We start from the raw sequence: 23545 nt of genomic DNA, 5'->3' as shown, positions 1-23545 counted from the left end.
GAACTTGTATCTACCTATTAACTACACATCTCCACAAATCTCTCACCTCTGCAGGAATGCTCAGCTATAGTTTAGAAACCGTACACATAATACATACATACATACATACATGTACTTTTTCTGTCCCAGCTTTCACCAAAAACTTGCATTGAAAACAATAATGTGCTACTCAAATGCTTAGATCAAATGCAAACTGTCCATCTACAGGGCGCAGGCATAATGGACTTCTACATTGTACACATTCTCTTCCCACCTGTATCACTGCTGGCGCTCCCCAGGAAAGATGACAACACTCCACAAGTCTTGTCTGTACCGACAAACTGCAAGAATCGTTTATTGTTAAATACATTTTCATTTTATTTGGGAGAACATCATACATTATCGCCTGCAAATAGGTTGCATATTGTAGAGGAAGAAGTTTGGCAGTATAGAAGAAACATACATGTTATCATAGAGGGTGTACACATCTAGAGAAGGGTCTTGGTTGAGAATTATACTCCGCTCAGTCGGTTTTTGTTGTTGCATGATGATGTGGCAATTTTAACAGTTCTTTTTCATTTTAAGCCATTAGGGATTTTTTTTTTTTCATTTATTCTAGATTCTTATATTAAAAAGCAAAAGGGCAGGAACATACAAAAATTGACACACTGTTCAGAGCAGCGGCCCATGCACAAAATGTATCGTGTGCTACGGTTTATAAAACTCTTATAATTCAGAACATGCATAAAATTCCGACCTGGATGAGGAATATGTACAGTTTTGTAAAGCATGGTAATGGGGGAGGGGGATCAGGATGATTCATGTTTCAAGTGATGTCGCAAAGATGAAAAGGTAAAATGTCAAAATATATACCAAAAATACAATGGAAATCAGTACATTTTCATTTGTGGAACAAAGTAGTAAATTGTTGGAGTTCAAACTTAGCAAGTCCAGCAAATATCAAAAAGAAATGAACATGCAGTCTTGGATTTACAGTCACTAATGTTGTAACGGTTGGACAGAGCAACTTCCTTATGTTCGGCAAAGGCTCCTCAAAGTCTATGCAGAAACAAGTGGAGTGGAAACCCTGCGGCTACACGGTCATGTGATTAGCCATAGAAGCAACTTTAATACTCACAATAAACTAAAAAGTATCCATAACATCTATGTAACCTATAGATGCAGTTCCTGTACATCATAGGTTTATATATTAAATATTTGCAAAAAAGAAAACATGCATACACAAAATACAATGCCAAGCTTTACAGACTTGATATGAATCAAAATTTACTTTAACAGAATGTACATTGCTCAATTTAAAAGTACCCTAGAATGAACAATCAGGACTTTTCAGATTTTATGCTTTTTGAATATTTTTTTCTTTTTTTAAATATTTTTAAAGGGATGAAGGAAGAAAAAACAAAACAAAAACAAAGCAGAAACAAAATCTCCACAAATTTTGGGCACAAAAGTATTGAAATTAAATATTGGTTTTGATCTGTGTTCAAGTAATAAATGTTCCTATGTAGAAATCTTTTCCGTAATCCTCAGAACTAAAAAATACAGTGAATATATATAATACATAATCAGCGCCATCTAATTAATACACCTGAGGTCAGCGCGCCAGGAGTGCCAACGCTTATTTTGGCATTGCGCTTTGTAAGCTTTGCAAAACGCGGCCTCGGTATATGTAAGACAAAGTCTAATCTTTTCAAAGACATTTAATAAACAAATGTCTTTTTTTTTGTATTTTTTTTAAATAAATAGCAATTTCTATTTTTTAAGGGATGGAGTAAAATTCTGATTGAAAAAGAAAAAAAACAAAAATCTAGCTAGTGAACAAAAAACCCCAAAAAAACAGATTTCCATTTGTAAACTTAAGTGTCGACAATGATAAGCGTGAGATGCTACACTAGATGTGCTTTCATGAAAAACAGCCCAATGCTTTCCCATGATTGAGAGACCATCAGCAGGCAGGTTGTGGACTTGCCCCTTGTACGAGCCCAGATGGTATAATTTGGATATAAAGTTTACACACAGGGATCTGCTGTGTTTCCCAGGACTTTGGAGTCGTCTCTTATTAGGTCCTCTAGTGCCCCTTGGCTATTGAAGCTGTTCTATCACAAAGCATGAATCTAGGACTTCTCAGGCAAGGTGTGAGAGTAAACCTGGACATGGAGCAGTCACTGGGCGTTGTTGTTACCAGTCCCATTATTTTCCTTGGCATTTGTGTTTACTGAATTAATACCGTCTTGTTGCCTGGCATCTTTCCTGGGAGGCATCCTTTCGTTGATCCTGTCCAATCCCTTTGCTTCTTCAAAGCTGCAGATTTTATGTTGTGGCGAGAATCCTCGTATTGCTTAAAATGCAAACAGGAAAAGTTAGATTGATAGGCTGGAATTTAGCAAAACATCATCATTCCCTACAGTCACCACTCCAGGATTCAGTGTGTAAGGTGAATCTGACTGCCATGACATGTAGAAACCTCCTGTATACTGGTTTGTTCTCTAGAAGTTAGAGTAGATAGACTACATTTATTATGTGTAGACTGTGTGTGCCGAGCTCACTTCTGTCAGTATAGCATAATATAGGTGAATAGGAACCCCCCCCCCCCCCATCTGCAGTAGATTATAGCATGTCCTATTATGTTACAGATTCTTGCATAAACTACAATATGACAAATACAGCACAATATAAGGCGAGGCTAATACTTGCTTATGTATGCCAATGTAAATGTTCTGGAGCAGGGATCTGTGACCTCCGGCACTCCAGCTGTTGTCAAAACTACACTTCCCAGCATGCACACTTGCTAGTCAATTGTCAGAGCTCCCCCAGAAATGACTGGAGTGTGCTGGGAGTTGTAGTATCACAACAGCTGGAGTGCTAAAGCTTGCATGTCCCTATTCTGGAGGGTCTCTACATTAGACCCTTGTCTAGTTCTATTGGTATGTCATTCTGAAACATTACAATTCTGCCAGCCTGAAATGTCTAACATGAAACCAGTCTGATATATAAGGGGTTGTCTGGTGGGATGACTATAAGACAGGCAACATGGCTTAAATAAAATAAGCAATATACTGGCATGTTCGCTGGCTTTCTAGGTCCCTGTTGCCCTCTCTTTCATGGTGTCTCCTCACATGCAGGAAATTGCTCAAGCCATTTTCTTCCTGCAGCAGTGACGCCTCAACCAGTCCAGATGTATTTTCTGTATGTAAAGAGGAACCAGAAAGCAGAGGCCGCAGAGGAGCCGAGAAGCAGACGAGTAATGCTGTAGTTCCACCAGACTACCCTGTAATGTATACCTCCAGGAATAAAACAACCTTCCATAAATATATATATATTACAGGTGAACATTATCCATTTATCAAACAGTTATTTTTTACATATTAGTCTATGGACAGAGGTGTGGGGAGGGGGAGGTTGCTGGAAAAGGCAGAAATAGCAGCAGCTGCAACTCTGAGTATCTTCAAGATAAGAGTCTACCACTGCCAAATGAGGCAATAAACATCTTCCACTTCCTCCTGCCCTCTCCATAGACTTCTGTGCACAAACGGGATACAGTTGAGTGAAGATAAGGAGAGCAGCCTAATAAGTACTTATATATTGCAAGGTTTCTTATGTTCACCTGAACTATTCATTTAAGTTGTTTTAAAACTGAAGTTACAGTAGTTATTTTCTATTTTTAACAATATCTACATGAAAGGAACCTTGTCCATACTCCGTTCGTGGTAGAGCTGGTCACAGAGACTGCGCCTCATGTAGAACTCGTTGCATATAAAACACTCCATTGAATTATCCTTTAGTATAAGGACTAGAGATGAGCGAACAGTGAAATGTTCGATTCGAGTAGTCGCTCAATACTTGACTGTTCAATCGAACATCAAACCTCATTATAGTCTATGGAGAATAAATACTCGTTTAGGGGGAAACCATTATTCGACTCAGGAGAGTCACCAAGTCCACTATGACACCCCAGGAAATTATGCCAACACCCTGGAATGCAACTGGGACAGCAGGGGAAGCATGCCTGGGGGCAACTAACATGTCCAAGTCACTGTATTATGTCGGGATCCCTGTCAGCTTGCGATATGCGGGAGCTGACTTTTTCCCATAGGAATGCATTGACTAGCGTTGATTGGCCGAATGCCATACACAGTACAGCATTCGGCCAATCAACGTTGGTTCTGCCGGAGGAGGCGGAGTCTAAGATCTGTCCAAAGCAGTCTCCATTCTGGTCCGATCTTAGACTCCGCCTCCTCACAGACAAGCCTCCGGCAGAACCAGCGTTGATTGGCCGAATGCTGTACACTGGCCAATCAACGCTGGTCAATGCATTCCTATGGGAAAAAGTCAGCTCCCGCATATCGCAAGCTGACAGGGATCCCGACCAGATAGAGCCCCAAAGAGTTGTGTGAGTAACATTCCCACCTAAATAAAGGTAATCCCTAGCTAACCCTGCCTGTACATCTATCCCTGTCTCACAGTCACATAGCTCACAGTCTTCTATAAACCGGATATTAAATCCACTGTTCGTATAAATTGGAGGTCACCTGATTTAGCCAGCCAATTACTTTTTTCAATGCCTCCATTGTTGTAGATACTGTCCCACCTTCCCTGTGCAGTTATTGATGCAAAAAAAGTGCCAGGGAAGGTGGGAGGGGAATCAAATTTTTAGTGAGTGTGCCACCTGGTGTTCGACTCGAATCGAACATCTCGAACAGCCTGATATCCGATCGAACATGTACTCGACCAAACGCTGTTCGCTCATCTCTAATAAGGACACATTGCACAACTTCTTTCATAAAACAAGTCTCTTACAGGTAGACTATAATATTAACATACTGTATTTGTGCACACTACCAAAGTACCCTGGTATGGCAGAGACTGGCTCCAAGCATTACATTGTGCATTTCAATCCTTGTTTAAGATATAACAATAGTAGTTGGTTCCACAAGGCTAAAAAGAAATTACAATAAAAAAAAAGGGGGGAGGGGGACACAACATAACACCTTGCACCACCAGAACAGCTGTACAACCACATAAAATAGGAATGTACCACGATAGTTAGGACTTTGGGTCATGCAGAATTAAACTTCAAGAGAAGAAATGGATCTAGAAAGGTCAGATCTTTCCTTCCACCACACGACACAGAACACAAAAAGTACACAAAAAGTTCTAGTGAAGTGTAAAATAAAAGATCAAAGAAAAGGAAACAGACCCAACTGACTCTACAAAACCATGCCACAAGCAGGAAAGAAAACACAGGTATCTACGCTGGGGGTACAGAAATGGGGGACGGATCAGTAGAGAGATCCATCTCTGGTTGTGCAAGTTAAAACTAGGTCAGAACAACACATAACATTTGACATCCCAACCCATAGAAATCTCTGCCGGTAGCAAAGACACCAAGCATACCTTTATCAGCCTCAATTGCCTCAACTGTGGCTGTACAGAAGTGAGCAGATGCATGCAAAATGAATGAAAAAGATGAGAAGTGTAAAATCGATAACAAAAAAAGGCAATGACCAAATTCTATAGTTAAAAACCGCCACCCCAAAGTACGTGTCATACATATATATATATTCACTTTCTAATACATAGCAGATGCATTTCAAAAAGCAAGTTAGTTAGATCGGCAATGTTCAGTTTGAGAGCAAAAATGAAAAAGAAAGGAAAATGCACATTACATTAATACATTATGTGACAGAAATGAATATTTAGTAATGTCTATGGTATGCTTAAAGGAAAGGCACAAAACTAACCGTGTTTATCACTTGTTACTGTATGAAAACTGCAAAGAAATATTGCCGGAGGCTACAAGAAGCCTATAAGTGTACAGATCCTGGGATATACTGGAGTGATCGACCAGCGATGGGCCAGACACAGTAAAACTCTCCATCTGCACCATCCCCCGGGCTTTGTATCGCTCCACATCCACAGGACTGTATACGACCCAACTGGTTATTAGAACGTCGCTATTAGTCACAAGACCTGGATGGTCCATATAGCATAGACCAGGGGTGCTCACACTATTTCAGCATGTGAGCTACTTTCTAAACTGACCAAGGGATAAGATCTAGTACCCACTTCTTGTGGGCGGGGCCAGGGCGGGGCAAAGCGTGAGAGCAGGAGACAGCTCTCCGGTGTCTGTTTGTTCACAGCGCAGGCTGAGAATCATCTCTGGACACTGGCAGGCCGGGGCCTAGCACTCGTTCGCAGTCAGGGATGCGGCGGCCCCGCCTGCCAGTGTCCGGAGATGACTCTCAGCCTGCGCTGTCAACAAGCAGCACCCCGGCTCCCTTCATCCCTAAGAGCGGGCAGCGATTGTTCACAGTGCAGGTTGAGAGTCATTTCCAGACACTTGCATGCGGGGCCACTGCAGCCCTGACTGCGAACGAGTGCAAGGCCCCGGCCTGCCAGTGTCTAGAGATGATTCTCAGCCTGGCCGCATCCCGCGATCGACCAGTAGATCGTGATCGACGTATTGGGCACCCCTGGCATAGACAAAACAGGGGAGATGGTGTATTCCACAGTACTGGGTCAGGTTAGTCACTGGCAAATACATTACAGGAACAAGAACCACAGGGACGGGTCACCTCCTCTACTGCTAAAAGTGACAAGCCGAGCTAAAGAATATTCAGTTATGTCTGGAACATTTCTTGAAAATAGTGGTCCTGCTCAAAATGATGTAAACATGAAATAAACCCTCACTCACCCCTTGCTGCTCCTCTCCTATCACTTTCCTCTTCCAGGTCCATCTTGACATACAGGAAACAACTGCTTAGTCAGCGACCACACACAGCAGTGATCGGCCTGTGATTTTCTGTATGTCAAGGAGGAGCAGAGACCAGCCGGGGGATGTGACACAGGAGAGGCAGGGGGACAACCACTTCAGGTGACAGGATACATTGAATTTGCTTCTGTAGAAGTGCTGAATGGTGTGTATATAGAGTAACACGGACGGTAAGAGGTACAGAGAGGACTAGTATGTGGGGGGGGGGGGAGAATAAGCTAGTTTTGTTGATTTATATCAAAATTTATTGAATTTATATATGAATATGAATATATATATATATATATATATATATATATATATATATATATATATACACACATATGTATTCTAGTAACACTAGAACCGGTGTCACTGACATGGAGAAGCAGATTTAGTTTCCTAAATGCAGTTATTGTTTTTCCTGGGATAAGGTGTGTGTGTGTGTGTGTGGGGGGGGGGGGGGGGGGGAATCCATAAACTGCAACTCTGCCAATAGGGGGCGCTGCATGAAAGTTATTATTCCACACAGCGCATTTATCAGCTAGCCACAGTTCCCAGTTTCACTTTGTCAAAGAAGTGTTAGCGGACACGGCCAATGTTACCACCATGTGTGACAGTAATCCTGACATACACTGCACAGCGTTGCTATTTATTATTAAAAAACCCTCATTAAAGTACTAGGAATTTGTTGATGGAAATTAATGAAACGTTTTCTGTGTGTGAATGTAATGATGATGTTTATAAGTGATTACAACATTTAGAGGTTTTCTGGGGACAACTGAGGTGGCTAGGGGGCAACACGGTGGCTCAGTGGTTAGCACTGCAGCCTTGCAGCGCTGGAGTCCTGGGTTCGAATCCCGCCAGGAATGACATCTGCAAGGAGTTTGTATGTTCTCCCCATGTTTGCATGGATTTCCTACTATTCTACAAAAACATACCGTATTTTTTGGACTATAAGACGCACCTAGGTTTTAGAGGAGGAAAATAGGGGGGAAAAAAATTTTGAAGCAAAAATAAAATATATGAAGTAAAATATTTAATATATGGGAGTTGTATTTTTGCAACAGCTGCAAGGCCACATTGACAGATGACCCTGCAGCTATACGGGGACGCATAGAGTGTTTTTTTTTTTGCGGGGCCAGATGTACTTTTTAGTTATACCATTTAGGGGAATGTCTATTGCTTAGATCACCTTGTATTGAAAAAAAAAAAACCCGGCAGTTTAGCACTTGTGATTTTGACGTTCACCGTACAGGAAAACTATTAGTAGACCGGGCATTTTCGGACACAGGGATACCTAATGTGTATGTGTTTGACATATGATTTTCTACTTTTATATATATTCTAGGGAAAGGAGGCGATTTAGAACTTTTACCTATTTCATTTTTTTATTATATATTTTTAAAGTTTTTTTTTATTTTATTTATTTTTTAACCAATTTATTCCCCCCCGGGGGCTTGAACCTGCAGTCACTTGATTGCAAGTCCCATAGACAGCAATACAACTGTATTGCCGTCTATGGGACATTCTGTATATTACTATTACGGCTGGTCATAGACCCAGCCGCAATACTAATATAGCAGTGACAGGCCTGGGAGCCTTCATTAGGCTTCCGGCTGTCACCTGAACAGGTCGGCTCCTGCGATATCGCCACGCAGGAGCCGGCCTGCAACTTTACAGGTATAGGGCCGGTGGGGACCGGCCCCGGGGGAGAAGGGGCCGCCAATACAGACCCGGCATCCGCCTCTCTATTACAGCGGATGCCGGGTCTGTATTGGCGGCCCCAGCGGGGGGACGGAGGAGCGGAATAGCATCGCCCCTGCCGCTGCTGGCTTCATGCAGGGCAGAGGAGCGTAGCGATGTCTCAGGCCCCGGCACCTGTGCCGGCGTCTATCCCTCGCCGGCATCCGCCTCTCTATTACAGCGGATGCCAGGCGGCCACATTCAGACTAAAATACGGTACTTAAAATTAAAGAAAAAAAAAAAAAAGTACATTGTGATCTCTATATAGGGCTCACATTCTACATTAAAAAAAAAAAAAAAAAAAATACTGAGGCGGCTGTCTGTCAATGACACCAAATCTCCTTCTGTTAAAAGGGGTATTCCCATAACTCTTGCTCTGCAGCCTGTCTGCTCTCTTCACTTCCTGGATATCTCAGCACATTGGTGGGCGGGGTTTCATTTGCTCTTCTATCTGCTACGTTTGCAGTCAGTAATGAGGGATTGGTTGTAAATGCATTACCACAGTATAAGGCTGATGCAGCAGAGCTGGATTTGAATCAGCTTGCATTACAAGCTATATGAGGAGCTCTGTTACTTGTCAGCCCCTTCCTCCCACCCCCCCAAACAAAGCAGTTTTGATAAAGCAATGTATTCAGGAAATGTCTTAAAATCCACAAAAACTAGCAGTATAGATAGGATGCTTTCATGGGACAACCCCTTTAAGTGCCCGGAAATGATCCGGGCAGACATGACTGGATGGTGGTCAAGGAAACTGTAGGAGCCGCTAAGTACTTGCTGGCATGTCAAACAATCCTCTATACTGGGGGTCTGTTCAGTTCCATATAACAGCTAAGTTAGAAATGCCTAGATGGGAGATAATTCATTACAATCCCTCCTGTTCCTCTCAGTCCAATGGTGTGCCCCTTCTCAAAGTCTGGCAACTGGGTAAAATGTCTGAGTGTGTCATGGAGGTAAGTCTAGCAGTCAATTATTTCTGAGCAAGAGGCACACTACTCAAAAGTAGCCTATGAGTGCCTTTTAATAGGACAGCAGGGAAGCACTTTTTTTTTCTTTTTATGCCCTTTTGTGGCAAGCCCAAGTAACTCCTCAGAGCCACACCTGTAATCTCTTACATGCCTGTGTGAGACATAACTGCGGTAATCTGACATTTCTGAGTGTGTTACTTTTATCAATGAATGTACAAGACACAGGTACAGCAAAAATATACAATGCATGTGTACGAGGCGTCACAATACATGAATGAATACACAAAAAATAAACTTCAAAACTGTTATAGTAGCAAAAACATTCTTAAAAATAAGGAACCAAAAGAACTAGAATTCACTTAATAACTGAAGTACAGTAATACAACAACAAAAGAAATAGTAGATGTCTATACTCCAAAAATTTTTTTTGTAGTGTTAGCTCCAAAATATGTTTTTTACGGCTCCATACACATGACTATGATTTTCATGGGTCCAAGTGGGACCGAGTCACAAAACACACAGCCAGTCTCATATGTTCAATTGCACAGGGCATCAATGCTATAGATCATGTGCATGTAGCCTGCGGTTCAGAAAACTTCATCACTGTATATATGACAAGTTCTGTAACTGGTCTAGTGCTAGTAGCTATACTAGTAGACCAGTAGTTTGGTTTCCTCACATTTGTCATCAGCCTATACACCTATATATTCAGATCTATCTAGGCTATGGACGATCTGCGAGCTCAATACCTTGGCATGGTTTACTACAAGGTATCAGTTTTGAGGTTCTCTTAACATTATCATTTCTACAGTGGTGAAGCTTTATTTCTATAAGCTGGAAACCCCTTTTAGGGTAAGTTCACACAGAGTTTTTTGAAAGTGGATTTTGAGGCAGAATCCGCCTCAATGAACACCTCCCAAATCTCCTATTCATTTCAATGGGAGTCAGGAGCAGATTTTTTTGCGCTAGAGGAAAATAGAATCATCATGACCCGTCTTCAGGCGGATTCTGCCTTGTAAAAACCCATTGAAATGAATGGGAGACAGGAAAAAAAAGAGTGAATAAAGGTCTTGGCACTTTCTTTCTATTAGAATAAGCCTCAAAAAAAATTCTCCCATTTATTTCACCTCAAAAATCCACCTGCAAAAAAAAACCAACTCAGTATGAACTTACACTTACTCTGATATCAGCGACAGGACTCAAACCACCAACTAGCTGCCCTCCTGTGAAAATAAGGCTAAATTTCTTGGGAGATGTGGCCATTCTTCATTTCCTGCCTGGCACCGGATATTGCTCAAAATAGTGTACAGAGCCATTTCTATTCTGTATCAGTTTATCTAGGATCTCTACAGGCTACAAGACTGGCTTATTCAGATTCCATTACCAGAAGAGAAAAATTGAAAGTCTATGACAAATGAAGATTTACTACAAAAAGGAATGACAGCTGTATGTTAAGATGGGTCTACGTCTGCCACACATCAAGGATACTGGGAAATGTAGGAACATTCAACCCACACCATTTATCTACACGTCTGAAAAAAGAACCCACAGGATAGGGGGTAAGATTGTAAGAGTCAGGGGTCTAACTGCAGGTACCCCCAGAAGTTAAAGAGAACGGGAATATATAAGGTCACTGCTCCATTTATTTCTATGAACTGAATGGAGGCCAAACATGTGGACCACTACGGAGCCCATTCTCATACTTGAAAGTCTTTTCAGCAGTCACTTATCCCACATCCTGTGCATAGGAGATGAGTCAATTATCAGTAAGCCCCCTTTAATTGCAGCATGATGGGTATTTAAAGGGATTTTCCAACACATGAAAAACAAACTGAACACGCCTGCTCGATTGTTACAAGATGCCTGAGCAGCCAAATCCCTGGAGGACGGGTAATAGTTTCTGGTGTAGATTAATCTGCTGGCCCACCACAAGCCCTGCCCATCTGCTAGGCCCCACCACTGACCACCCACTTGGGATGTGTGGCCCAGATGTGCAATATGAATAATCCCATAATAATCAAAACCCTTGTAAGCAACATGCAGAGATTTTCAGGCATTATTACTGGGCCAGCGCTCCGTTCTAAGGCAACAATAAAGGAAGAGATGGTTGTGATATGGGTCTCTTCATTCACACCAACCCTGGCCATTTATGGCATGCCCTGTGGATATAGCCATAAATGTTCAGATGGCAACATCACTTTAAAAAAAACAAAACCCCAATGTTGATTACAGGTACAGTATGATATTGCCACACAGTCATAATACACAAAGGCATATTTTAAGAGTCTCTTAAGGCACTCAGTTTAGTAAAATTCCTTTAATCCGGCATTAATAGGACCTACTGTGTGCTTAGTTCTGCCCAATATAAAAAAAAAAAATTTAAAAAAAAGACGCCATCAGGAAGACAGAACAGAAATAAAATATTCACACACAATATGCCACAATACATTTTATCAGGCAGATACCAGCTGGGTATCTCTGCCCGTTGTCCTGTTTCTCAGGAGCTGGGTTATCAGAATTTCTGGGTCATCTCTGGATGCCGGATTAAAAGTACTGCCCTGTAATGTACAGAAATTCATTCAATACAACAGATGACGGATATTCTAAGTATAGGACTTTATTATCATGTATAATGGATATAGGAATTTGACAGTAATATCTACACATAGCAGAGCTGAGAAATCATTAGTACAGCGAAAAGAATCAGACCAGAAGAAAGAAGAAGACGGATTATTTTACAAAGAACACTAAACACTGTGGCACACATTACCAGGGTACAACACAGAGCTTTAGTGGCAGACACTGGGATTAGTCTCGCCTTTACCCCAATTTTAATCCATTAAGGCCTTTTAATTTTTGCATTTGCTACAATACAAGGGATAATGGGGAAATGCATAACAGTTTGTACTCTGGTATAGATGTCTAGTTCTCAATGCATAGTACAACTGTGCAATGCACTAGCATCAGCCACTAAGACAGGAGCCAAAAAGCATTAGAAATTCCCAGCATGCATTGTGCGTAGGTTTGGACAGAGAGCAAGTTGTGCACCAATCCACCGGAGGTACAGCAAGCTGCTTATCATTACCACTTTGTAAAGTCTGCCGTCCTCCAGCCAGCACCCCGCTTGGCAGCATTCCAGTTGGGGTTAAACCCTTCAGTGTCAAAACACTTTCACTTTCCTCCCTAGGAGACAAAAGACAGGAAGGTGAGTTGTCACAGGTATATACAGGTAGGGGTCAGAGTAATGTAGGAATCAGTCAAATACTGCAGATCTATGGATAAGGTTTAGATAGCAAGCAAAGAGTGCAAACAGAAGAAATCAAACATTCTGCCTTTTCAAGTGGCAGACACCCCATGCTGCAACAGCTTCAGAATCCGGAAACAGGGTCAACAAAAACAGGAAGAAGAAAGATTTACATGGCTCGCCAGGCCCAGGGAAGGGGAGAAAGATGGGGAGGGGGCACAAAACCTATATATTAATTGGCAACTAGTTCACCATTCTTATAGAAATCTTTTAGGGGGAAAAATTCCCCAGCTCCAAAGATCTATGAAGGTCTGAGCTCAGTGCGATGTTAGAGAAATGGAAGACCTTGGACACCCAGCAACCTAAAGAGGAAACACTTTACTGTATGCACAGAGTGTTATTTCCTATACAGGTTTCCAGGCAGTTCATGACAACGACTGCTCAAGAACTCAACATACATCCATGATGAAGGAGATGTCCATATGAAGACCCTCCCAAAGATCCTGAAAATAGCAGGGCCATGGTACTTATTACTTTGGGGTGAGGTTGAGTATCTTTAAGGCCTCTTGCAGAGGACCACAGCCGTGTTCCGTGTGTTATCTGTGTTTTTCCCTGATAGCACACTGACCCATTCAATTGTATGGGCCCGTACACATGACCATGAATTACATGATCACATATGCGGGCCAACAGTTTGGGCCACAAAATATAGAACAGGTCCTATTCCTGTACTATTTTGGGGTACTGCTTACCTGGCTCCTATTCATTTAATGAAAGCGGCCGTGGAAGCACGGACGGAACACGGGAGACATCCGTGTGCCCCCCTCATGCCTTTAATTCACGGCCAGCTGTTCGGCCATGGTCATCTGTAACCAGCCTTAGGCAATGCTCACAAACTGTGGATTCTGTCAGTATTTCAGTGTGAAGTCTGCTGACATTCTGCTGCCAATGCATGTGAATGCAGTAGTTTACATGCTCTGGAACAGATCTCGTCCTGTCATTACACTGAGCGCAGACTGAATTACTATTGAAGCTGCTAGTTTTGGGCTGGTTAATAACTTATGTGAATGGGCATTAAGTTGCACTCTCAATGGCTATAACAGCTGTATACAAATGTGAATAATGGCCCATGTAATTTTTGTCTGTATATGTGCTGTAAACCAACAGCTCGGAGCACTCATGCTGGCTGTACACATTACATAATTGTTGGCAAATCCTGACAATTTTTAACAGGATCCTCTGACAATCTAATGTGTATCATAGCAACCTGAATGTCACCCAAAACCTGCTGTCTGGAGAAAACAAGGAGCGCGCATACTAAGTTTCAACATATGTGATTCTTTGTTGCATTTCATGTCCTCTTGAGGAGCGAATCACTGCCAAGGGTGTCTGGCAGACCCAAATCCCTTCTCCCTATAGCAATAAATAGACTTGCTTGCCCAGTTTGAGCTTGCATATTAATTATCAAGTTAGTGGTTGTGGAATATAAACAGCGAGCTTAAAGGGAATGTATCACAAAATTAAACGGGTAAAATCTATTTTTCTTAAGGAATGCTGAGGACATGGTGTTTTCCTATTAGTATCTTGGGTGCTGCATTTCCTCTCCCACACTCTTGAGAGTTGTATTAGTGTTTCCACTCCTACACTTTCTACTTTTAAAGGGGTTGTCTCACTAAACACCCTTAAGCCCTTACAGTGAAGCAACGTCTGCTCTCCTTGGCTTCAATGAGTATACACCAGGAGCCGCCAGACTCATCACTTGTTAATATTCAAAATTGTGGGACAGATTGGACAGAAATTGCCAGGTTTGGGACCCTAAACTTCAGAAGCCTGGTGACAGGTTCCCTGTAAATGGCAATCCATCTGGAAAAGACTGTGAAGATTTTGTGCCGAGTAATCTGAGTAAAGAGGCACGCAACACAGTAGATAAACAGGAAGGTCACACTTTTTTATTTTCTAGATTTATGAAATAAAAAAAAAAAAACAACTAAATATAGAGAGGATCCAAAAGATTAAAGCATGCAGAGCAAGGTGTCAGGATGTGCTTCAATCCATAGCTGAGATGCAATCCTGAACATTGTACCCACCCATGGCTGTTCTAGGATCCGTTCAGAGCTTATAGTGTGGCTATTACAGGCAGCGGAAGGCTGTCTACAGTATTCCCACGATGGAGGTCTGCACAAGTGCCAATCCCAACACATTCCAAGGTAAGTAACCAAGGAAAAATATACCAATGTTGGGGGTTAGTTCATCCCATAATACAGTTTTAATGTTTTCTTATAACTAAATTTCAAGTTATATTTTTTTTTCTTAAAACAATTAAACATAAGTTTACAAGTAAAGAATATCATCCAGCATACAAAACTATAGGCAAACAAAGGGCTTGTGCCTATAATACAAACTGTGATAAGGAAACATTATGCATTTCAGTAATGTTGTATAGTTATTAAATAACTGAGTTCACATTGAGTTTTTTAGTCAGGAATTTGGTCAGGAATCCGCCTCAAAATCAGCCTCCAAAAAAGCCTCCCAATATAACTCTATTGAGAGGCTTTTTTTTGGAGGCTGATTTTGATTCGGATTCCTGACCAAATTCCTGAACAAAAAACTCAGTGTGAACTAGTAGTATATTGCAATAATCTGCTTGTAATAGCACCCCCTAGTGTTCAAAATGTATATGTGTGTGTGTATCATTCTAGTAAGGTTCTGTTACTCATGTATGTCCAGGATAATACACTACAGCTTCTGTGACAGCAGTAGGGATAACATTTAGCCTGGATATAAGCTTTCATTTGCTCTCCTCCTTATTAGGGACATAGATAAGAATGATCATTCAGGACAGCACAGAGTTGTAAGGTGCTTTTCTCTCACTGCTTAGAGTCTGTATCAGGAGATCTACCTACTACTGCTATAAATGCTGCTGCCCATGCTGGGCTCTGAGAAGTAGAAAGAAAGCCTATGTCCTGGTTCTTTTACTGAGGATACAGCAGATGATTTTTCTGTAGTCTGCTATACATGGGTGACTACGGCCATTTTCAGAATGCTGTGTTTGGTCTGTGAAACATGGACCATATGTTGGTCTCTCACAAACCAATACATTTTGAACACCAGGGGATGCTACAGCAAGTTAATAACAGATATCTTCAATTTTATTTTAAAGCTGGATTTAGAGTCAGTACCACTCTACCAATTCCAAATCTGTGGGGACCTTGGCCAAGCTCTGCAACCTCTATGTAACCAAACACACTGCCATACATTGTGTTGTGTGCACACAAGTTACTACATGTAGCGTTTTCACATTCACTAGAAAACGATGGAGTCAAACAGTGGTTACAAACCTACTGTGCCTTACAAACAATGAAAAGGCAGTGGAGCGTGATTGGCCAAACAGCTGACCGACAGGTGTCAGGGGTCAGACTCCAACTGATCGGATATGGGTAGGCCATGAAAATTAAAGTTCATGGATCCCCTTTTTAAAAAAAAACAAAAAAAAAAAACAAAAAACAAACTACTAAGATATTTTAAAAGGGATTCTATCATTTTTTTTTTTTTTTTAACTAAGAACATGTCGGAAGAAGGGCTATTCTTCTCTTACCTTTATTATTCTGATCTGTGGAATTTATTTCTTCCTTATGTAAAAGAGTTTTCAAAAAGCAAAGGAAGTGTCCCCTGTGCTGTCCAAAGACTATCCAGCGACACCTCCATCTTCTTCCCGGACCGCCTGTTCGGCCACGTCTTCAGCCAAAAGCACCGGCTGCGCATGCCCGTCGGCCATTTTCCTGTGGCCTCTTACACAAGCTTTCGTTCGGCCAAAGGAATATGGCCAACAGACACCCACAGTCGGTGCTTCCAGCTGAAGAAGCAACCGATGAGGTAGTAAAGAGACGGTCAGGAGAAGAAGAGGGAGCCGTCGCTGGAGTCTTCAGACAGCACAGGGGAGCAAAGGAAAACTCATTTGCATGAGAAATTCCTCAAGAACGGCGGCGTGGATCAGAATAAAAAGGTAAGAGAAGAATTGCCTTTCTTAAGGCTATTCCAACGTGTTCTTAGTTCAAAAAGGGATTCTAATGATAGAATCCCTTTAATAATGAGAAGTCCACAGATAGGCCACATTCTCAAGCATACTGGTAGGTTTGCAAGTGCTTTTCCCTGAACTACAGCAAAACCACCTAACTACCTGTGAAATCTAGCAGTATGTAAACGTCTTAAAATTACATAAACAAAACAAGTATTTTGAGTTGAGATGCTAAGAACACTGAAAGGTGCACACCCCCCCCCCCCCCCCCCCCAAAAAAAAAAAAAAAAAAAAAAAGACTGCAAGCTGAAACCCCTCAACCACCAGCTCTGCCTATCATGGGTGGACTGGGTTTCAGATGCACACAGTTGCCTATAGCAGGATGTAAAACGTGAGCTGAACAGTGTGCTTTCATCAAATATAAGGTTTGTGAACATAAATGATACATTCCTCAATAATAAAGTTCCATTGAAGCAATTGGTAAACCTTTCTATATGGTGTCTGTTGAGATAAGTTAGTCCCACACAGCAACATGTGTCATAGACAAACTATGTGACTATAACAGCTATGTAACATGTCACCTGGGACTTCCTCTAAAGTCTATTGTGAAAAAGTCACATCTTACAACTAAAATCCAACTGTTGTGTCAGAGTTACATTAAAGAGGACCTTTCATCAGATTGGGCACAGGCAGTTCTATATACTGCAGGAAAGCCGACAGTGCGCTGAATTCAGTGCACTATTGGCTTTCCCGATCTGTGCCCCGGGTAAAGATCTATCGGTCCCGGTACCGTAGCTCTTTAAGATTTAGGAACGCCCCCTCCCTCTGCTCACAGTGCTCGTCCATAGACGAGTATTATCAGGACATAATGATCAGACACATCAGACAATGATTAGTTGTGCGGTGTATGTAATTGTTATGTGACACATTGCTGTGTAGTCTTAGGCCATGAGCAGGGGTAAATATGTCAACCTTGTTTCAACCCAATGACTAATATTTACACAGTAACATAGACCACTTACCTGAGCACAGAGAAGACTCTTGCCATCTTTCCAATTGCCCGGATTTTGTTCCTGATGATTTCTTTACGCGCTGCAGCTGTACCTACTTTCAATGGAATAAGAAGAATCTCAAGCTCAGGAATAGACATTTCACATGGTATTATAACAGATCTTACACGGATTGCAACACACCACCACACGCTGTTCAAAGTTTGTATTCACAAACTTACAATCGTTTTGGTTAAGTACACCAATAAAAGCAAAATGTAAAACAAACCAGAGCAAAAAATAAAATAAAATAAAGACTGCTGAACTGTGGGTGGGGGATCCATTCTTGCTGTTAAAGGGCTTCAGTCAACTGTAGATTTGTGTAATGTGAACAAGTGACACTCTGATAACAAGGCTGGGTGTTAAAACATTGAATGGTCCTTGAGAAGCACAGAAATGTATGTGAAGAGGATTACATGGAACATAAAACTATGGGCTAGCATGTGTTGCGGAGAAAAACATTATCTTATATCTACTTCATCTTTCTATGCCGCTCACCCGTTTTGAGGACTAAAAGTACAAAATTGGAGGTAGACCCACATACTCATATACAGAAGTACAATCAAATAGAAGCAATAAAATGCACCAAGTATAGAGGACTCCATAAAAATCATTCACTTTCATTCATACAAATATATACTAAATTCTTGTGTCATAAAAGATAAAGGAATGTTCTGTTTCCTATCACTACATACTACGAGATGATGGTTGGCATGATGTGCAAACCTGTATTACAGCGCCAATGCATGGCACGCATACTTGTATTTGGACCTTTACTGTATCCCTGTATGCCAGATTTTCTGATTTTTTTTAATAATGTATTCCAATATTGTATAAGCAGCATGTTTCAGTATATCCAGCATGCACATAGGTATTCCCCTGTGGAACCATTACTCATAAAAGGGAATATCTCAGTAAATAAGGCATTAGTACACAGAGGCTGCATCGCTATGGGCATAAGTCCTAACAGAAAAGCTCTACACAGCCACTTGTATATTTTAGTATGTTAAATAGGAATTTAAAGCCAGCCATACACTGTATTTAATAATGAATAACGCTCACAAGGATATTGTCATTGTGGAAAAAGTTACTAGAGCAATGGTCGGGAGAGATGGCACTTTATAATCTATAGCTCAGGGTGCCCGTTCTAACCAGTGTTTCATTCAGGATAGGGACAAAACTTCCCTTCCCCATTCTCCTGATAGGTGGGGTTCTTAGTGGTCAGTCTCCTACTGATCTACGCTATTACAAAAGGGAATGGGAATACCCAGATGTCAATGTGTTAAAATATATCCAGGAGGAATAACAGAGGAAGGACTACAAAGCATTGTAAGAAAAGATGATGCAGAACACTTTGTTTTGTTTTGTTTTAAATCCCATACACCCCCCCCCAGTCTGCAGGAATTTTTGCTACAAGAGACATGTCAAGAGTGGTGACAAGTCCATTTAAAACATTGTGATAATTTTGACTTTTTTTAAAAAAAAGTTTTGATTATAGTCTGACATAATAAACGGTATATATTATGATACTTGACTAAAAGTACCCAGTGTTTTAACAAATAAACCAGGTTTACCCTCTAGGTATATGGACACCACACACTCCACAGCCAAGCAAAAGTCAATGCTCCATTGTGTCCTTCTGCTCCTTGGCTTCAGTGATTCATGGGATCTCAAGACCCCATAAAACTATAGTTCCCCTTTAAATTATAAATGGCAATAACTCCATTCTGCAGTACTCAGACAACAAAATAAGTGATTTATGTATCATCACTATTGAGGGGAAAACTTAAGGTTTCTATTCTCATTACAGAGACATTTATGACACATTAATAGGACACAGCTATAGAACCTAGAGGTGCTTCATCTGTTTTCAGAGCCCCCATAGAAGAGAACAGAAGCAGGCACAGCCATTATCCCATTTACTTATATACAGCCACTATCCCATTTACTTATATATCCTGGGAATATACCATAAATGTATTTGATTAGTCGACCCATTGAAGTAAGGGTTATCTGCTAGCTGAGAGTCCTAATAAAGAAAGAGTGAGGCTGGTGTTACACAACTAATAGACATGTCACCTACTGAAGTGTCAGATCTCTGGTGGACCAGGTACTGAATGCAGCATTAACGGCATCAGGTGCATTGTGTGGCACTACCACAATTTTTGCAGACTAAAGAAAAATCCTGACAATAAATGGAGTTCCAACTGGTCCAAGTTATGGGGACAAATTCATTATTATCTGCATTGCTGAAATTTCCCCAAGGTGGGACTATTAAAGGATTATCTTATTATCCTCTACTCCTGCTACAATTGAAAATACTCTTAGGGTCAATTTCAGGTGGGCGTATTATGGATGAGCGGGCAGTCCATACTGAGGGTCTATTGATCCAAGCTCAGAGCAATATAGGGATCTAGGACACTGTAAATTCAAGTAATTAAATCTGAGGTCGGACCAACACGTAACTGGAATTCATGTGCAGAAATTCATACGTAATATGCTTGTCTATAAGTGACCTATGTCTCATCTAAAAAGAATAAGGTTAAAAAAAACCAAAAACAAAAAAAAACACAAAAATGTCTATCTAGATAAATGGGAAAAAAGAAAAAGAAAATAAACATTAAGGGTTTACATCAGATGACCTTAGGATAGGTCAATAAGTGATTGGTCAGGGTGCGACACCAAGGAACCTCTACATATCAGCTGTAGAAGTGGCTGAGGTGCTCATGAGTGCTGCGGCCACTTTCATATGCCAATAATAGTATGTTCATTGACAGCATGATACAACAACAGCTCAGTCTCATTTATACGACTGGGGCTGAGAAGCAATACCAAAAACAGCCCCTACACATTGACAGCACCGTGCTTGATATTCAGTGAAGAGGCCATCATGCTTATCTCAACGTTGCAGCCTCTTCAACCAGCTGATTTGTGGCGGTTCCCCCAGGGGTCAGACCTTCACCAATCCTAAGGTAATCTTTATACAAGTCCCAGAAAACCCCTTCAGGGTCCATTCACACGGAGGAAAATGCTGAGGAATTTCAGTGCTGATAATGCCAATGGGAGGCTTTTTTTTTTTTTCAGCGCTGAAATTCCTCACCATTTTCCTCCATGTGAATGGACCCTTAGGCTAAGGACCCATGTTGTGGATATGCTGCTTTTCTTTGTTGTTACAGATTTTGTTGCCTTTTTTATTTTTTTGAGCCAAAGCTAGTAATGGATTTAGCAGAAGGGAAAAGTATAAGAACTTCCTAAATATTTTCTTATGTAGTCACTGCTAGGTTTGGATCAAATAAATGCAGCAAAATCTGAAACAACAAAAAAAGCAGCTTTTCTGCAATGTGGGGCCTGAGCCCCAATTAACTTATCTACTTTAATTATTAACATACTATATGAAGGCAATTAAATCACTCATCTTCATCTAACAGCGACAACACATCCAATCTCCCTCCCACAATCTCACAAACAACAATCTATATAAAGTGATAGCATTGTTTGAAAACACATCACATGCAGAAATGGAAAAGAAAAATGGCAAGTACTAAAACCATGAAGCAGAAACACACAAATGAAAATGTCCCCCAATCATGCAGGGCCAACGATACGGAAATGTTAGATACGGACAGAGGGTGGACTCTACGAATGGAAGGAATAGAAAGAAACATAGAAGAGAAAATGCCATGCACAGAAAGACAGATGTCTAGGAATATGACTTCTGACGATGCAAAACGCAAATTATATCCAAATCCTCGCGGTAAAAAAGTGTGAGCGATAAAAAAAAAAAAAAAAACTAATAAAGGAAGAAAAAGAAACAAAAAGATGCTACACTTAATAACTGACATGTAACATCATTTCAATGTGTCGTGTAGCAACTTCAAAAAAAAAACTGGGAAGTCATATTTCAAAACAATGGTGCTCTGTCTGGTCTGTACCTTTTCTATTGCCATATATGAGTCGTTCTTCAGATGGAGAGTCCAGAAAAAAAGGAAGTGAACGATGGAGAAATAGGTGAGTGAGACAAATAAAAAAAATAAAAAAAATATTTTACTTGGCAGCAGCAAGAATGAGGGTGGACTGGCAAAAAAAAAAAAAAAGGGAAGAAAAAAGGAAAAGAGGAAAGCTGCAACTCTGGGACTCGTGACAAAGGTGGCAAATAAATTGATCTGGACGTAGGGCAAGTGCTGTTAACCCCATTATGGCTGCAACGTGCTGTTATAGGTCTTGCTAGACTTTATCAGTACGGGGTTAAGTGGAGAACATCTAATAAAGTGCAGATATCTAGACAGTAGAAGGTTAAGAATTTTAACATGCCATCAGCAGCGCAATATTTCGGATCACGGAATAAGATTTACCAAAAAGAGAAAAAAACCGCACCCAATGTGTCGCTATAAAATACTGTGACAGCCTGCGTCACTTGCCTGCTATTGTAATATGGAGGGCAGACTGCATAAAATAAAATGTACAAAGACAGGCTGCATGGAAACAGGGACATGGTTATGGACATGAAAAAGGTTCTTGTAGAATACTGTGCAGTGATAAAATGGTTACTATTCGGTCAATGCAAATTACTTATTGAACAGCTAAACATGGGAAATGCATATAACAGTACAATGATCACAAAGCAGATAAGGAATAGAAGAAGAAGCATAATACTCCAGCACAGCAAGTCAAGCAGGCATCTGTGGTTTACAATATTGCATCAAAAAGTGTGATGTGCTACACAGACAGGGGTGCACTGTACAGAGAATGGCTGGGACTGCATTTCTGGCACTGGTTCCCCAAACAAATCAGATCTCAGCTGAACACAATTTTAAATGGTTTTATAAAAATATATATATCTACCCATGAGAATGAATGCTATACCTAACAGGGAGTGGACTATGGGCACATAGATTTATACTGTGATCCGAAGTTAAGACAGAGAGGTTAAGCTAGATACAGTAGCTGATAAACAGGAATATCCTCATGATCACATTCTCCCATTCCTCAGAAGAAAAACACCCAAATACTGATGGCAGAAATAATACATCAAAACAACAAGGGAAATCATCATCACAAAAGAAATCTTTAATATTTACAGTACTGGTGATATGTATCTGAGCATTGAGTTTAGGGGGCTCCACTGATCACTAGACCAGGAGCCCAAAGCCCCCCATTCATTCTTACTGCACAACTGGATGAGCATGAGCGTTGTCACTTCATTCAATGTGTATGGGACTGATGAAGAATGACTATGGGGTTGTGCACTGTACTCTAGGCAAGAAGCAGCAATGCATATGCTTGAGGACAGCTCCTATACAAGAGGGAAGGGGGGCTCAGGACCTCCCAGTATAGTGGGGGTCCCAGTGGAGAAAGAACCCTTACAATTAATTACAGTTTTATAACTCTCATATTAAACTAAAATAAAAAACATAAAAAGGAAAATAAACATTTCTGGGTAAGTTCTTAAAATCAAATAAACCAAAATCATAGTGGATGTAAATGACAGAAACACTACTCCATAACAGTCAGCACAATATACACTTGCTCCTCTTTATTTTGGAGCTTCAAAAACAGCAAGAGTTGGAGCTCTGTTCACATGACATTTGGAGGGTACACTGACAGCTGCAGTGTATCACAATGTCTGGTCATACAGTGGGCTCCGTTGTCCTTAGATGTAGTTTGTTTTCCAATGACAGGCTGTTTGTGGAATAGCGTGGTTTACAATACAGAAAAAATATACTAGCAAACAGGTCAAGGGAGACACTTTTTTGAGCTCTTGGATGACATAATCGA

At 40.9% G+C, this 23545-nt stretch overlaps 1 protein-coding gene across 8 annotated transcripts in view; it reads right to left on the bottom strand.

The window, feature by feature from the left end:
- Positions 1-303: 303 nt before the first annotated feature.
- The window catches only part of PPP3CB (protein phosphatase 3 catalytic subunit beta), a 52042-nt gene continuing 28800 nt past the window's right edge, over positions 304-23545 (bottom strand). For 2 of the 8 annotated variants that reach the window (XM_075258212.1, XM_075258217.1), the window contains exons 11-15: positions 21703-21729; positions 17744-17828; positions 12548-12645; positions 5395-5424; positions 304-2338 (exon numbers count right to left, since the gene is read on the bottom strand). In XM_075258212.1, the coding sequence (XP_075114313.1) occupies positions 2163-2338; positions 5395-5424; positions 12548-12645; positions 17744-17828; positions 21703-21729 (416 nt within the window). In that variant the 3' untranslated portion in view covers positions 304-2162. The remainder of the gene's footprint in view (positions 2339-5394; positions 5425-12547; positions 12646-17743; positions 17829-21702; positions 21730-23545) is intronic. The other 6 variants (XM_075258213.1, XM_075258214.1, XM_075258216.1 and 3 more) reach the window with 6 other exon arrangements.

This window comes from Leptodactylus fuscus, chromosome 10 (assembly GCF_031893055.1).
Source record: "Leptodactylus fuscus isolate aLepFus1 chromosome 10, aLepFus1.hap2, whole genome shotgun sequence".
NCBI classification, from domain to species: domain Eukaryota; kingdom Metazoa; phylum Chordata; class Amphibia; order Anura; family Leptodactylidae; genus Leptodactylus; species Leptodactylus fuscus.
Note: the sequence above shows the minus strand (reverse complement) of the source record. Positions and strands in the feature narration are given on the sequence as shown.